The 17,197-nt window shown below is 46.8% G+C and overlaps 1 protein-coding gene across 1 annotated transcript; it reads right to left on the reverse strand.

The window, feature by feature from the left end:
• Nucleotides 1-623: 623 nt before the first annotated feature.
• LOC133128937 (A-kinase anchor protein SPHKAP-like) lies at nucleotides 624-15,969 on the reverse strand. Its single transcript, XM_061242745.1, has 10 exons — nucleotides 15,758-15,969; nucleotides 13,219-13,321; nucleotides 11,363-11,473; nucleotides 10,848-10,907; nucleotides 10,138-10,263; nucleotides 8,976-9,222; nucleotides 4,932-7,923; nucleotides 4,194-4,246; nucleotides 2,436-2,596; nucleotides 624-1,482 (listed from the first exon to the last, which is right to left on the reverse strand). Exons 2-10 carry the CDS (start codon nucleotides 13,300-13,302, stop codon nucleotides 1,345-1,347), a joined length of 3,972 nt encoding a protein of 1,323 aa, XP_061098729.1. The 5' UTR covers nucleotides 13,303-13,321; nucleotides 15,758-15,969; the 3' UTR covers nucleotides 624-1,344.
• Nucleotides 15,970-17,197: the final 1,228 nt, after the last annotated feature.

The raw sequence follows: 17,197 nt of genomic DNA on the forward strand, positions 1-17,197 counted from the left end.
TTGTCCTCTGCATTTAACCCGTCCTTAGCAGTGGGCAGCCACAGTGCAGTGCTCTGCGAACGAATGTTTAATCTATTTTGGTGGGGCTGCAGAGTATTAGATATTTGTTTCCCTTTGCCCTTGACTATTGCTGTGGAGGAATGGGGTTCAGAGGGTGTCCTCTCTGAGACCGCCTGGACAGATAAGCCTCAAACCAATCAAACTATAAGTCCTGTAGGAAGATGAATGGAAAAACTGCACTATGACCTCATCAAAACTGGACACGTACACCATGACCTCATCAAAACTGGACACAAGTTCTTGTCATAACTCTCACCTTAAGTCCATAGCACATAAACTTTACCCTGAAATCCTAAACCAGGGGTTGGCAACCCTGGTCCTGGAGAGCCGTGGGGTGTGCTGGCTTTCGTTGCTACTCAACACTAAACTGTATCTTGCAGATTTTAAGGTAAAAACAAAAACCAGCATGCTCTGTGGCTGTCCGGGACCAGGGCTGCCGACCCCTTCCCTAAACCTTAAGCCTAAAACTCAAACCATTGACTCTATCCCAGGATTGAGCGTCAGCTTTCAAAAGTATCTCATCCAACTTCACTGAGCAAAGCACTCAAACACCATCTGCAAAATTACACAAGCAGAATTACACATTTATTTCATATCCTATACAGTAACAGCTAACAGCTGAATACATTACATACTGTACCAGGGTACAGTGTCACATTACAAACTGAACGTGTTATACCTCTCCCGTTTAAAACATTAAACCAGTGTGAATTAGTTCATCTCACCTCCAAACCACCGAAGCATACATGACATCAACGCATCAACGATGAGAACGTTTACAGGATCTCTAAAATACAAGGATCACATCATATGACCATAGATACCTTACAAGCGTTTGCAAACCGGAATCAATGTGGGAACACCATGGGATCATGTGACCAATCTGCATTTCCCCTCAACCTTCGATGACGTCATGGGCTCTTAACCCCAGATCAAACTGATTACATTTCAGATTAACCCTGTGTTGCAATAAACAAATGTTGTTTGAATACTGCGACGAAACATTGCTTTAAAAATCTTATTTTGAACAATGAGCTTTCTTGCAGGTTCTGAATCTGGCATGGACAGAGTCTCCTGTAATATGTGAATGTTTCAGGCGTGGAGTCTCTGTAATATGTAAATGTATGAGTGTGGAGTCTCATGTAATATGTAAATATATGAGGGCAGAGTCTCATGTAATATGAAAATGTTTCGGGGTGGAGTCTTAAAATATGTAAATTTACCAGGGGCAGGTGCCCTGGAATATGCAAATGTCTCAGTGCGGAGTCTCTTGTAATATGTAAATCAAGGACAGAGTCTTTCCAAGAGCCAGTCCAAAAAGTCGGCCCTTTCCTCGTGTGTCTCACAGAACTGCATCACCGCGCAGAAGAGGTTCCCCACGGTCCAGCCCCTCTGGCACACCAGCTGCACCACATCCTGGAACTGTAGTTCAACCAGAGAGACGATCAGTGCCCTGCACCCCTCTGACAAACCAAGAGCAAAGCCCCCCTGCAGATACTGCTCGTAACTGGTGCCCCGTGTGAGGGTTCATTAACAATGTGCTGTGGATCCTCACCTAGTGTCAGCCAGACCTGGGTCAAATTCATTATCGTTTTGGATTCAAATATTTTTCCGTGCTCAATTGATTTTGCCTGCTGCAATTGAGGCAACCAAGAGGACCAGCGTATTTCATAGGTTCTGATACATGAGACAAGCTCAGTAAAGCATAGAAAAGTTTTTTAATTGGCTGAAACCAGATCTGGGTCAAGTATGTAATTGTTTAGGCTTCAAAGATGTAAATGTGGAATTTTTATTTTTATTCCAAGTCCGTGCTCTAGAACTCCATAGCGTTCAGTTAGCAGCGGTGATTATTCAGTTCATATATGATTAGAATGTTCAGTTAAGAACTGAGTCTTTAAAGCGTTAAAGTAAGCTCTTTTTTTTTTCCCCAAGCTGATAAAAACCAACAGTGAGGCTTGCTCTAAATAAGCCTTGCCTACAGGTGCTCTGTCCACACCTGATGCGACAGAAGCTAAAATTAGGCAGGCAGGAGTATCAAGTTTAATTATGCAAGCACCGGCAAAAAATAGCAGCATGTCTGTTGTTTTTGTGCACAAAATATCTCATCTCATTTCCTTTGCCAGTACCAGAGGCAGGTGGGTTTTGTACTACCTCGTACATATAGTGTCGGCCATTTTGTGGTGCCCGTAGATGCCATGGGTCTCTTGTACTCAGAGCTATAAAGTCAATGGAGGTAACCTTGGACAAATTCATCTGTCAGATTAATGATTAATGGCAAATGAAAACAATCTATAATATCCCTGACTATCAGCAAAGTCTCTCTTGTGTTTGATGTTTGGCTCTCCACTGGGGGGGAATGGGGGGGGTAGGCCCACCTTGTCTGTTCTCCCCGGAGGTTTCTGGAAAAAGATGGCGGGCAGGCCCAGTTCTGTAGCAGCGATCCACTGCAGAGTAGCTTGAAGGTTCCAGTCTAGGCACTCCCCACCCAGGTCAAAGTTCATCACCAGCACCTCAGTCTGCCTGCCACTGCCCCCTGCTGGAAGGGAGACCGGAAAGCATTCACACATCAGTGCCCGGGGAACACTGACATTTATGAATTTATAAGATGTGTCTGTCCAGGAGGTTCACAGCTTACATCTCTTTACACAGTCATCACTTACCGTGGCTACACCGGGGATCGAAACACCAACTTAGCGGGTCCCAGTCATGTACCTTAACCACCACGCTACAGGCTGCCTAGGTCAGTGCTACCTTACTGTATTCACTACTCATTACTGTAAAGCACTTTGTGAGAAAAGCGCTGTATAAATGAAAGGAATTATTTGTATTGATATGATTATTGCCAGGATATTAACTGAAGTAATTTAGTAGACTGCACAAGCTGGGAGTCAAACCTCAGCCAGTGAGTTACACAACAAGCTCCCTACCGATAATTCCACACTATCCATCAGTTCTGGATGGAGTACCGGCTGAGAAAAGCACTGTGCCAAACGTGACTTCTTTCTATCTTTCTTTCCCACCACCACCCGCCTCTTCTGTGGTGAACTTTTTAAATTGTCATATACAAAACAAATTATGGTGAAGCCTCTCCCTGAGGGAAGGATATATCAAAAACAAAATACAAAACTGGAAAAAAGCCTCCCCCCACCTGCCCTTCCACTGCCTTGGTTTGTTTTTCGTCCCAATGCACTGCCATTCCAATTCCAAGATGAGTCCCATTTACATTGCAGACCAGGACTCTTATGACTTGTAAATATGTAGATATGTTGGGACACTGAGATGGGAAAATTATGCTAGGCTCTTAGATTGAATCTTGCTAGATTGAATAACCAGGCTATATACATTTCAACTATTTAGGCTATGGTATCGATTTAATGCAATGAGTATATACAGACAATACCATGAGTATATATAGACAATTTTAGCCCCAAAAAGTGCCAATCTTTGTTGCATGTATATATATTTTTTATGTATATATGACCTTGACCTCTGACCTATATAGTTGTCATTTGAGAAATATGTGCCCTCAGTCAAGCTTCAAGTGGATATTTTGGTTTTCCTGATCGGACATATAGTTCTCGAGCTATCAGCAAAAACATGTTTTTGTCCAGTAGGGCGGCCATCCTTGAAAGGTATGTCAACAACTTAAGTAAGCATACATCTCTGATGTACAAGGACGGTTTCTGAGATTCTGCTGCCACAGTATTTTTGAGAGTGGTTTTGAACTAGTGGGTGGAGATGGAGTCTGATGACGTAGATAATTCCTGCGAGAAATCAATGTAGAAGAAAACCCAAAATACTGGTATAAGCCAGTGGGGGAGGCTTAATTAAGAGAACACAATGAAAGCAAATTACACAAAATGCATGAAATAGATAGAGGATATAGCAGAGTATATTGCAGAAGAACAACCAGAGGGCACACACATAGACAAAGACAGACATAGACTAAAGGACCAGAAGAGACAGACATGGATAGGCCTAGACCAGACACAGACTGATGTGGAAAGGACCATCTTGCAGTGGCAGTCATTGGCATGGAGTTACAGTTCTGCTGCCCCTGTTTCATCCAATCAGAGTCAAGGGTGTGGCTGAGACCCTGCTGTGATTGGTCGCAGAGGTGCAGCCTGACTCACCTTCTCCATCCTCCAGGCAGTCTTTAGCAGAATCACTCTGGCCCCAGGATTCGCTGCAGAGGAATGACATTGTTAGCTGGAAACCTGAGGAACCATTTGCTGATGAAAAGAAAACGCATAATTTATTCAGATTTGTCAAGACTCCTCTGAACACGATGTTCCCAGCACATCACTCCAACAGTTAGCATTATTTCTGAAGCCTGAAATTATTCCTAAAATAGACAGACGGAAAACGTCTCAGTGCAGATGTTGCTTTTGGAAATGTGCACATGGACAGTATGTTTGTGTGTGTGTGTGTGTTTTACAATGTGCTTGAATTAATTTTTGGTACAATACATTCATTTAGCAAATGTTATAATCCAGTGTGTGTATACAAGTGTACATAAGGCCAACAGTGCCAGACCTGGCTGATTTCAATCTTCAATCTCTTCCCTCAAACAACAGGCAACCTGCTGATCATCAACCGTACGGTTAATCGTAAGAAGAAAATGTGGTGACCATGTGTGAGAGGGTTCAACAGGGTCTATGGGACAGAGAGAGTGTGAGACTGGGGCAAGAGACAGGGAAAGGATGAGTGTGACAGAGATAGAAGAGGATGTAGGCGAGTCAGAGAGTATGAGATGGCAAGCATGAGGGAGATGGTGTGAAGGGGACAGAAGGTGTGAGATGTCATAGAGAGTGTCAGAGAGAGCGAGAGAGATGGTGTGAAATGAAGATGGCGGGTGAGAAAAAGCGTACCTGCTCGTCTGGAGGGGTGAATGTGGACTCTCCTCCGGCGACTGGCAGAGCCTGCCGTCGTCGAGTTGCTCCCTCTGGTCCTCCTGGATGTGAATCTGTGGCACGTCCCTGGAGCCCGGCGGAGGGGTGGCGTCTCCTCCCTGGCCCCACCCGCTCCAGTCGAACTCCGCCTTGGCCCTGAAGCACCGCCTCCTCTCGCCCACGGAGGCGGGGCGGCGGCTGCCCAGCGTGGACTTCCCGCTCTCCATGATGTCCGCCACCAGGCGGTTGGCGTAGACCTCGACGTGCGGCCTCCGATCCCCGGGGCCCTCCTCGTCCGCCGGTTCGTCCCCGATGATCTTGTTCTTGCGCATCAAGGACTCGATGGAGCCGCGCCAGGTGTCGTGGATTAACGCGTCCGTGATGCGGTCCATCTGACCCCTCTGGTACAGGCAGGAGTCCGAGCGGCACAGGCCCGACCCCGACGACGACCCCGCGGGGTAGACGTCCAGGGTGCTCCTGTGGCTGCTCCGGCCAAAGTCGAACGAGTTGGCCTTGACCGGCGCGTTCACGGTCAGCCTGGAGTCGGACGAGCGGCGGTCCGGCATGGACGACTGGCGGATGCAGAAGGGCGACCGGGGCGTCGGAGGCAGCAGGGTGTTGCTCCACTCCTTGGCTCTGGCCAGGCCGCGGTCGCCGCCGTCCCCGTCCAGGTCCCGGAGCATGAAGCGGTAGAACTCCTCGGTGATGCTCTCCGTGCTGGACTGCTTGGACACGCAGGCGGCGCGGACGTTGAGGCGGCCGTTGCTCCTCCGGCCGGCCACCTGCTGCATGGCGGCGCTCAGGATGCTGCCGGCGCTCTTCCCCGCGTAGTAGTCCAGCAGCAGGTCGAAGCCCCGCCCCTCGCTCTCCATCTGGTGCACCATGAACCTGGAGAACTCATCCGTGATGCTCTCGCAGCTCGACTGCTTGGATATGGAGCCCCCCCGGCTCAGGTCCTGCCCCAGACGGGCTGCAGGGCCCAGGGCGACGGCGGGGCCGTCCTCATCCTCCGGGATGCTCCCTCGGCCCGCTGTCGTCCCTCCGCCCGAATTCTCGCACCCCGGCCGGCTCTGGGGCTGGTCCTCAGCGGACGTGTCCACCACGCTGAGCTCAGGACAGGCCACGGCCTTGGCAGGGCCCTCGGACGCCAACGCGGGGTCCGGGGGCTCGTCCAGGATCACGGTCTCGTCCACCACCCGGTTCACCAGCCTGTCCATGAGCTCTGGTTGCTCCTCCGCCTTGCGCTTGATCTCGCTGAGACGCGGCGGGCGGTGCTTCTTGGCGACCGCGAGAACGCCGCTGCAGTCACTCTGCGATTCCTTTCTCCTTCCCGCCGCGCTGCGGCAGGGCAGCAGGAGGCGCTGTGGGGCCTTGCCGACCGCGCCCTTCAGCCCGCAGAACCACGGCTGCTTCCCGCTCGAGTTCTCCAGGTAGATCGCCGCTAGCTCCGTCGCCATGGAGACGACCGTAGCAGCCAGGTCGTCGGCGAAGCTGGAGACAGGGGATGCGAGCGCTTCGTGAGTTGTTGTGCTTCTCGTGACCGCGAGTGGAGAGGACTGTGTGAACTGGGGGGTCAGCAGAGACGGTTTGTTCTCTGGGACCGGCGGCGTTTTCTCTCTGACTGAAGGGCAGGTCTTGGGGTCCGTGCCGGCGGGAGTTTTCTCACTCTCCGAATCGATTTTGACATCGCCTGTGTTTTTCCTGCCTGACTGCCCTGATAGGTCAGAGCAACCCCTGCCTGAAGAGGAATCTCCTTTAAATTGACTGGCTCCTTGGCAATCTTTGCCCGTTTGCGTGTAGTCTGAGCTTGGTATTTCAGCATCTTCCTCATCCTCGCCCTCCTCCTGGGTACTGTCCTCCTTAACTGGAAAGGCAGACAGGGCATCTGCGCAGGGAGACACACTGCTCTGTCCCCAGCTATCGGTCAGCCTGGACGCAGAGAGCTGCAGCAATTGGTCCAAAGGTTCCCCGCTCGACTTTTTCAAAGCCCCGGGCTGGTCTTTTTCGCTCCCTCGTCCGACAGACACGCCCGCGCTGTGTACTGAAGTGTCACTGATCTTCTTCGCCGTGACGCACAGGACATCGAACAGAATGGCGTTCATGCTCTCCAGCAGGGCGTCCTGCACCGGGGGCGCGTCTCCGCTCTCCCCGCCCGTCTTCACCGCCGCTCTCTTCGCCGCTTGCTCCCAGATGCTGTCGGCGACCGCGCGGGTGAAGCGGTCCACCTTCCGGCGGCCGCCCGAGCGCCGGACGTCCGACCCCAGGATCGCGTCGTTCGCCTGGCCGCCGCCTCCGCCGCCGGACCGCAGGAGGTCCGCGACGCTCCTCCCGTCGTCCCGCTGGCACAAGATGGCGGACGCCTCGCCGAGGAGCACCCGAGCGATGTTGGCGCGGAACGCCTCCGCGTCGGCGGCGTCGTCCGCCTTGGCCAAGTCGGCGAGGGCCACGGCCCCCGCCACCTGGGCCGCCCCGCACAGGGCGGAGAAGAGCGAGAAGTCCTGCCTCTCGCCCCTCGCCTTCAGCAGCGGGGGGACGGGACCCCGGAGCCTGGGGTAGGCGGAGGTGATGGTGGCGGCACACACGAGGGGCGGGAGGTCCGGCCAGGGGCAAGAGGAGCGAGGCACCGCCCCCTCTCCTGGCGCATCGCGGGGGACGACCTTCAAGGTCGGGGACCCCGGGTGATCGCCTGTGCCGTCATCGCTGTCCGTGCTCTGCATGATGATGATCTTCGGGAGTTTGAAGGAGTAGGACTGGGAGCCGGGGGCCACCTCATGCCCCTCCTTAGGGAGGGTAATTTCTGACAAGGAGGGGACGAGGAGGTCAGGGGTCACGGCACAGGGTACGGCCCCCTGGTCACGGACACATGAGTAGTTGTCCCGAGGTGTCCTTTGGCAGGGCTGCTGGCTGTTGGTTAGCTCTAACGAGCCTGGCCCACCCTGCAGGGTGTCTGTGATGTTTCCACTGGCAACATCTGCAGGGAAGAGACAACAGCTTGCCTTTCTCTTTTTGTAAACCAACATCTCCAAAATCATTTAATCCAGGTAGATATTACCACTACAGTTTACCAGGCACTGATGAATGACACATATGTTAGATGTTACAGGTTGTTCATAGCATAGCATTAGAATGTTCTTAAAGATTCTAATGCTGATGAAACAACCTAGACTGAATTCTGAAAAACAACATTCCAAAAAACCTACCCCTTCAAAGGGTTTTAAAGTAGCTGTTTTTTGCCCAGCCAAATTCTATGCACACATTAGCATACGACTATATTCTTAATCTTGAAAATGTGCTGATGAATGGTGCAGTGCAGCATAAAGTTAAAACGCCCCGTGCTGTTAGCACTGACGTGTGCCTCCAGCTCCAGGGCTTCCACAGAGATGCTGAAAATCGCATTAGAGTCGGAGAGACAAAAACTGCCATGCCAGACCAGTGAGCAATGAGCCTGCTAGATTACCTCATTCAGGGAGATGAAGGTGATCTTAATTGATGGTGAATGTTAAATGGTGTGTCATGGTAACCTGTTTTTCTTCCTGCCACCATTATTTTCCCTAATACAAAATATTAAATATGTAATAACCTTCGAATGCAAAAAACATTAATTGGAAACGAAGAGCATGACACATAACTGTGCATATTTGCCTTCTAAATTGGGACATGTGAGGTCAGGCAAACTGGAACCGATGTCTAGTGCAGTGTATTATCTGGAAAGCATTTCAAGTACCATTATTATTATTATTATTATTATTATTATTTTATTTATTTTAATGAACTCTTTGAGGAGTTTTTCAGAATGTATTTTCAACATGAGCTCTTTCTAACTGAGTGTTCTAGATTCTAGAACTCAATTACCAGTAGTGACTGCTACATCAGCATCAGAAACTTCATTCTAATTCTAATCACGTGTTTGTGACATTCTAATCTAGAACACACATGTTTGTGACCTCACACCTTAAAGGTTACAGGGCATTTGAGGCTGAGTGAACAGCTGAGGAGCACGGTGGTTTAAGTCAGGTAAGTCACCTGCTTGGAGGGTGTCCCCCTCATTGTTCTCTCCCAGGTGTTCCGAGGCAGACAGGAAGTCGTCGTCGACAGAGGACACGGAAAGCTCGGCGTCTTCCTCGGTCTGCTGGCCCAGCGGGTCGCCGCGGCTCTGCAGCTCTCTGCCCGACCCCAGGGCGGTCAGGAACCTGTTTATCTCGCGGGCCGCGCTGTCGCCCTGGCAACTCCGCGCACAGCGAAGCAGACACACGCTGGCGGCTGGCTGGCTCTGAAACAGAATGCACATGCTTATATATGAGGGATGAAACTGAACACTGTAAGACAGGAGCCACCTGAACACAGCTGCTACCTGAACACTGAGATCACCTAAAGTCACCTGAACACATCTGCTACCTGAACACTGAGATCACCTAAAGTCACCTGAACACAGCTGCTACCTGAACACAGAGATCACCTAACGTCACCTGAACACAGCTGCCATCTGAACACAGAGATCACCTAAGGTCACCTGAACACAGCTGCTACCTGAACACGGAGATCACCTAAAGTCACCTGAACACAGCTGCCACCTGAACACGGAGATCACATAAAGTCACCTGAACACAGCTGCTACCTGAACACGGAGATCACATAAAGTCACCTGAACACAGCTGCCACCTGAACACGGAGATCACATAAAGTCACCTGAACACAGCTGCCACCTGAACACAGAGATCACCTAAAGTCACCTAAACACAGCTGCTACCTGAACACGGAGATCACCTAAAGTCACCTGAACACAGCTGCCACCTGAACACGGAGATCACATAAAGTCACCTGAACACAGCTGCCACCTGAACACGGAGATCACATAAAGTCACCTGAACACAGCTGCCACCTGAACACAGAGATCACCTAAAGTCACCTAAACACAGCATTCACACTGCTAAAAATGACAGTCATAACAAGCTTTTTAGTCTTGTAACTTAAAGATCTTATTTTTATGTCTTCTTTTTTTTTCGCAAGATTAAATGATTCGCTTGTCTTACTGTTTGCTTGCAAGTGCAATTTTCTTACCCCATTGGCAAATCTTGAAATGACTCAGACTGTCTCACCAAATATATATATATTTTTTAAAACAGAAATAAGAATACGATTTTAAGCCTAAATATAAGACTTTTTTTTTTTGAGTCAGTGGACTCACCTGTTGGGAGGTGGAGGCCTTGGGAGACTGCAGATTGCTCAGGAGCATAATCTCACTCTCCTGAAGACGCTGCGCTTTCTCAGAGAGGACCAGCTCTGGCAGGGAGGGAGAGATGGAGGCTAATGTCTGTAGGAAGAGGAAGGCAACCCTTCAGAATCATTCACAGCTCTCTTTTTTTCAAGGAAATAGTCAAAAAATTATTTATGTAAAGCTGGGTATAAAATTCTATCATTAATTCCACACTGCATAAAGTGATCGTCTTAGCACATATATTTTAGTCCTGTAACTTGTAAGATCTTATTTTTATTCTCTCAAGTAGAAAAATATTGGCCTGTTTTAAGTGTAATGTGTAATGTTTGCTTGAAAAGTTAAATTTTCTTATTCCATTGGCAAATCTTGAGATGATATTTGCTTGACAAGTGAAATGTTCTTATTCCACTGGCAAATCTTGAGATGATTTTTGCTTGACAAGTGAAATGTTTTATTCCACTGGCAAATCTTGAGATGATATTTGCTTTACAAGTGAAATTTTCTTATTCCACTGGCAAATCTTGAGATGAGATTTGCTTGACAAGTGGAATGTTCTTATTCTATTGGAAAATAGTGAAATAAGTCAAGTTTATTTATGTTTTTTTTTTTTTACAAAGAATTCTTCATGAACAATGTCTCGTAAAAACAGCGGAAAAGAAGGCCATACACCCCGTCTTTACCTGTGCCCAGCCATTGTCCTTTTGAGTGACATCACACTGCTCCAGGTTCACAAAACAGATCTGCAATGTGACAAACACCTTCAGATGCTATGTCTCTGAGGGAGTGGTCCACCTGTATTATCATACCTGATAATATTCATTTTCATTTGTATAGCTTTTCTCAAATCCAAGAGAACATGGTTCACCTATAGTACATAGGACCATAGCTAAGGGGGAACTAACCTAACCAACATGTTATTGATTTATTCCATGTTATTGATTTATTTCCTGGTATCGACTGCTTTTTCCGTTGCCTCAGGCTGATTCATTTTGCACCAGTCTCCAGTGCCATTGCTTTTCCCCTTTCCCGCCAGTAAAACTGATTTTAAGCAGGCAACATCGGGCTGTCCTCATTATTCTTTGTTGTCATCCAGGGTGACCCCCACACAGACACAATGTATGCTCGTAGGGCGCGTACATTAAGCGGTGCATTGTGGGTAATGTGGGAGAGTCGTCGCAGTGTGACGGGAACTCACCTTGGTGCAGCGGTCCTGGCTGCTGCCCTCCAGGAAGTCGATCTGGCAGAGCACCTTGTCGTTCCTCGACCAGAACTCGGCCGAGTCCAACGGACCACTGCTGCACTGCACCTGGGACACAGGTAACACCGCAGGTAATACATTATTAACCGGCTGGGACGCACACGGAGACACACAGGTCATGCCCCAGCCTCACACACGGGGGCTCATTAATATCAGCTAACTCCTTCACACCAGCAGTGTGTGTGTGTGTGTGTGTGAGAGTGTGTGTGTGTGTGTGTGTGTGTGTGAGAGAGTGTGTGTGTGTGTGTGTGTCTGAGTGTGTGTGTGTGTGTGTGAGAGTGTGTGTGTGTGTGTGAGAGAGAGTGTGTGTGTGTGTGTGTCTGAGTGTGTTGTGTGTGTGTGTGAGAGTGTGTGTGTGTGTCTGAGTGTGTGTGTGTGTCTGAGTGTGTGTGTGTGTGTGTGTGTGTGAGAGAGTGTGTGTTTCTGTGTATGTGTGTGTGTGAGAGTGTGTGTGTGTCAGAGTGTGTGTGTGTCTGAGTGTGTTGTGTGTGTGTGAGAGTGTGTGTGTGTGTGCGTGTCTGAGTGTGTTGTGTGTGTGTGTGTGAGAGTGTGTGTGTGTATCTGAATGTGTGTGTGTGTATATGTCTGCGTGTGTGGCTGTGCGAGCTTGCGTGCGTAAGCAAACGTGTGTGTCTGTGTGTGTGTTCATGTATGTGTGTGTGTGTGGGTGTGTCTGTGTGTGTGCATCTCTACAGTAAGCGTGTGTGTGTGCGTGTGCGCGTGGGGTTGTGCGGGGGGGCTGTTCAGTAGTCAGGTGCGATAATATGCAGACACACCAGTGTGCACTAGAAATGCAATGGAGTATGACATCTCTGTGTGAAGTTACTGAAAGCTATCAGACCTCCCGCTTTGAGATTCCGTGCCACATTACAGGCACACTTAACATCCCTGTGACTGAGAGTGCTACACACGCTCTCACAGGCAGAATGAGCCATTAACACAAAACGATTTAGCAGACCACATTCTTACAGGAGAACTGAGTGAGAGTTATATATCAGATTCAGTGGGAGGTGTACGTATCCAGCATACTATATTAGAGGTAGATTAAGTTGGACGTGTGTACGCTCACTGAGCACTTTATTAGGAACACCCACTTATTCATGCAATTATCTAATCAGCCAATCGTGTGGCAGCAGTGTAGTGCACAAAATCACGCAGATACGGGTCAGGAGCTTCAGTTAATGTTCACATCAACCATCAGGATGGGGAAAAAAGTGACTTTGAACGTGGAATGATTATTGCTGGGTGGTTTGAGTATCTCAAAATCTGCTCATCTCTTGGGATTTTCACCCACAGCAGTCTCTACAGTTTGTAGAGAATGGTGCGAAAGACAAAAAACATCCAGTGAGCAGCAGTTCTGTGGGCAGAAACGCCTTCTTCATGACAGAGGTCAGAAGAGAAGGGCCAGACTGGTGAAAGCTGACAGGAAGGTGACAGTAACGCAAATAACCACACATTACAACAGTGGTATGCAGAAGAGCATCTCTGAACACACAGCGCATCAAACCTCTATGTGGATAGGCTACAGCAGCAGAAGACTTAATAAGTCTAAAAATAAGTAATATACCTAATAAAGTGCTTACTGAGTGTATAGCATATTAGAGGTATAGATTCAGTGACAGACGTATACCTTTTTACAGGTAGATTAAGTGTGAGGTGTATAGACCTTACAGGTAGATTTATTGAGATGTACATTCCTCCATACCAGTTGAATAAGTGTGAGGTGTAGATACATTACAGGTGGATTAAGTGAGATGTGTTTATACATTGCAGGTAGACTGAGAGGTATATACCTTTTTACAGGCAGTGGTTGTAGTCCCCAGGTTCGTCTCTGAGCTGAGCCCCTCAGGGTGGGGAGGTCCTGAGACCTCCAACATGGCGGAGAGCGGTATAGTACTGAAGAAAACATAAATCAGGGTGTTAAATATACACTCATTGCACAGTTTAAACCAGGAAGAGAGTGGTGTCCTGTGATTATGTCATTTCCTGTCCCAGGGGTATGAATCTGCTTCAGGTCTTTCCAGTAAGAGAAACCAGGATTAGCCCCTTAACAGGATCAGAAGCACGGCAAGGGCCCTATTGTCACAGTGAAAAATGATACAAGCTTTCAGCACGCGGTGGGAAAGGGGCTCTATTTTAAAACGATAATGCAGTTAGGTAATGCTACAGAGTGTGAATTAAAAAAGATTAGCATGATATGGGAGATCCCGTTTCACCCAGTTTGAGTAAACGCAGAAATGAGAAGAAATGAAAACACCAACATTTACTTAAAAAAACTTAAAAACGAAAAATATATATTTTGTGCACTTGTATTGCTCCACAATTACAGTATTTTGGCACCTCAGCCATGTTTTGGTAGTGTCAAAACAGGGATTCGGTCCCACAGATGAACCCCGGAAGAGCTGTGTACAGTCGGTGATATGTTGGAAGTTCTGGAGACGGTTTTGTGCGCTTATAAAAGAGGAAGCGTGCCATTCATTGTTTAAATATGAGTTTTGTTTAAATGAATCAATCCTGCGAGAACACTTCCATGTAAACGCTTGTCATTGAGAGTGTTCTGTCGGAAAGGAACGTAATTATTCAACGTCAGCAGAAAACCGCAGTTTTTAAGGTCAAGTGTACCTTAGCATAATACAAAAAGTGTACGTTAGCATAATACAAAAATGCAGTATGGGAAAAACAGTATGGCGAATTACCATTCATTCATTCGTTACCACTTCGCCACCACTTCTTATTCTAAACTCCTTTCATGTGTTTCCATGGCAACCGTGAAGCAAAAAAAAAAGGCGTGAAAATGCCACTTCTTGTTCCAGCATGTAGCTACCCCTGGCATAATTTGTACAATAAAATGACTGTCATTAATCTTTTGCATGCGTTCACAAGCCTAATTAAATTTAAACACAGCGCAAGTTTGAGTACAAGACGCAAGTGGCAAGTAGGCCAATAGATTTTTTAATTGACCCTTATTCTAGTATTTAATTAAGGCAGTTTGATAATGAATTAAAACAACCTGAGAATAAACTTGAAAACTAACACACACTCGAAAACATGAGCTGAGGGCCTGGTACACAGTATCGTATTCGGTGTTAAATCAACACTTACAGAGTTGGCCTGCATATGGTCCCTATTGGACGTCTAATGTAGTATTGTTAAGAGTGGACAAAAAATATAAAATGCTTATATATACAATTTTAACATTAAAATGCACCTTATTTTAATGTTAAGCCCGCATCCATCAAACACCAGCCTGTTCAAAACAGCATGTGTTCATATCGCAGGTAGTGTCAGTTTAAGACAATTAGAGAAACAGCGGCGTTGAAATATCCATTGTTGGAATCTCAGGATTAACTGAGCCCCTTCAGTGCTGCTAATTTGTTTAATAAGATGACGTAGATACAACCTCAAAAGAGAAAAATATATATTAATAGCCCACATTTATTAAATTAAATTATCATTATTAGGTAACTATAGGTGAGACGTCAGCTTGTGTTACTTGTGTCTCCATATTTCGTTAGATTGTGCCGTTGCTTTCATATTCTTGTTTAGATATTACATCATGTCTCATCTGTGTGAAACAGCTTCCTTTGTAAATGTCCAGTCATGAGTGGGATAAGCATCGTTTCATGGCTAAAGCGGACGCCAGCTGGCAAAAGTCCACGGCGAGCAATAGTGAACCTTTGAGCAAAAAATACGTTTTAATATTTCAGCGCACCATGTGCACGTGCTTCATTGCCCAAGGTGACGCACTAAAAGTAGGCTGCAATGATACATACTTTGTTTTTTTAACCCTCAAGACGGTGCTTCAGTACAAACAACAGCAGCGTTCACATTTAGACCTTTCATTTTAGGGCGTCTGAAACCGTTTTAGATGGTAAATATATTTCTAAAGTGATAGCTCCGAAATAAAAGGATACTCATACCCCCCGTCGTGCATGACGCTGTTTTTATGTTTTGGCTGAGCCAGATGTTGGCTATATTAGCCTGGGGCGAAACTTGTGTAGTCCTGTGCACTGATTAGAGAGGAGAGTAGCGCTGTGTGAAATTTAATGAAGTACTGAATAATTTATTTTCTAGCTGTTTTACTAAGATCACGTGCTTGACGAAATTGTTTGCGTTATCTGCGGTATTTTTTCATTCGAAATTAAAATAATATCTGGACACCACAGCCTGTCTGCGGTCAACTCAATGTCGGAAATGTGTTATAAAAACTTGTACCAGTCGAGCAAAGGTCAAATTACGTTAAGAAACTATGCCCTTCGCGCGCAAAAAGTGTGCGCAAAAACGGCGCTCTAAGCAGCGATACAATTAAAATTAAAAGCGAGACACACATACCTGTGCTTTCAGAGTCGCTCCAGCCGTCCAGTCAGACAGAAACAGATTCAGTTACATTTTCTACGACGGAGAGACCGCTCTGTGTTTGCGGCGAGGCTGTGCAGGTAACGGGGTCCGTACAAGGATGGGAAAGGATGTTCTCGTGCCGCGCCGCTGTGCAGTACCTGGCAACGCGACCTCTAACGGACGAATGGCAGGCAGCCGTTAACGCAGCAATTCTAAACGGAATAACACCGAAAAGTCAGTCACGCTACACCTGTGTGGGCTTTTCTGGCAACGTCGCGTTTCTCCCCCCCCCCCCCCCAAAAAAAACACTCAATTTCCGTACTGAAAATGAAATTAATTCTCCTTTAAACTGAGCTTGATGTTTTCAAAAAGGCAACATTTTGTATTTTTCCATAATTAGCCTTGTAGACACGTAAAATAAATTTCTGACGGAAGTCCGGGTAATCTGTGTGTGACAGAAAGGAGTTTTAGACGTCCTTGATCATACAAGACCTCAGTTTAGCTCAAGTTATCATATTTCCAAGGGTTGTTTTGTGATTGGCTGGTAGCCTAGTTGTAGCCTATGCGAAACTAACTGGTAAAAATGAGGGTAATTAGAAACTAAACAATGGGTGGGTGGAATAATTAACCCACAATTAAATCCAGATATACGGTTGTGCGTTTGCGTTAGCCCTCTTTTTAAATTAACCCCTGAGATGCATCACCGGAGATGTAGGCTACTGCTCGACCATTTCTCAATAGATAATACATTCCAGTGACGTCAACAAAATAGGCTACCTAATTAATGTTGTTAATTAGTGTGAATAATGGACACTGAACCAGGAACGCTCATTCCCGGTTCAGTTACTGCCCATATCACAAAACCAAGTGTGAATGTTAGACTAATTGCTAACCATGGCATGCATGAGAGCTTTCAGGGAGCGTACTTATCACTGTGGCGAAAATATGATACAGTCATCACCCGTTGTTATTGAATCGGTCAACCGTCTGAAAGCCGAAATTCTAGATGATCTGCCTCCTCTGCTCTTGAGAGATACACATTAATGTGCATGAATGGAAACCGAGGGGCACAACTATGAATATAATGCAAGACAGTTGGCCGACAACGTTGGATATATAAAAAGGGGCAGAACATTGGGTAATAGCGTGTGCCAAGATTATGGTGAATGGCCCTTTGTGGACATAGAAACATTCACACTCTATTATCAACCGTCAGACAGAGGTGTAAACGGTTTTTTTTATTATTTAATGCACTTGTTTACGTTTCAGGATCAGGTTATTGCCTATATGCTGCCAATTTCATCTCAGCTGTAAGAGTAGGCCACAATTTGAAAAAGAATAAAAACAGACTTTGTCATGATATGTCTATAAATCCATTAACGTTCTGAAATATATTTTTAATTTTAACTAATAATTAAAGTGACTGTCTATGTA

This window comes from Conger conger, chromosome 5, assembly GCF_963514075.1.
Source record: "Conger conger chromosome 5, fConCon1.1, whole genome shotgun sequence".
Classification (NCBI taxonomy): Eukaryota; Metazoa; Chordata; class Actinopteri; order Anguilliformes; family Congridae; genus Conger; species Conger conger.

Excerpts from the sequence above, each read along its gene's own strand:
- LOC133128937 (XM_061242745.1), bottom strand. The coding sequence starts at position 13,302 with ATGTTGGAGGTCTCAGGACCTCCCCACCCTGAGGGGCTCAGCTCAGAG. Across the intron at positions 9,223-10,137 it reads AGGCCTCCACCTCCCAACAG|AGCCAGCCAGCCGCCAGCGT; the intron begins GTGAGTCCACTG and ends ATTCTGTTTCAG. Across the intron at positions 2,597-4,193 it reads CTGCCTGGAGGATGGAGAAG|CAGGGGGCAGTGGCAGGCAG; the intron begins GTGAGTCAGGCT and ends TCTCCCTTCCAG.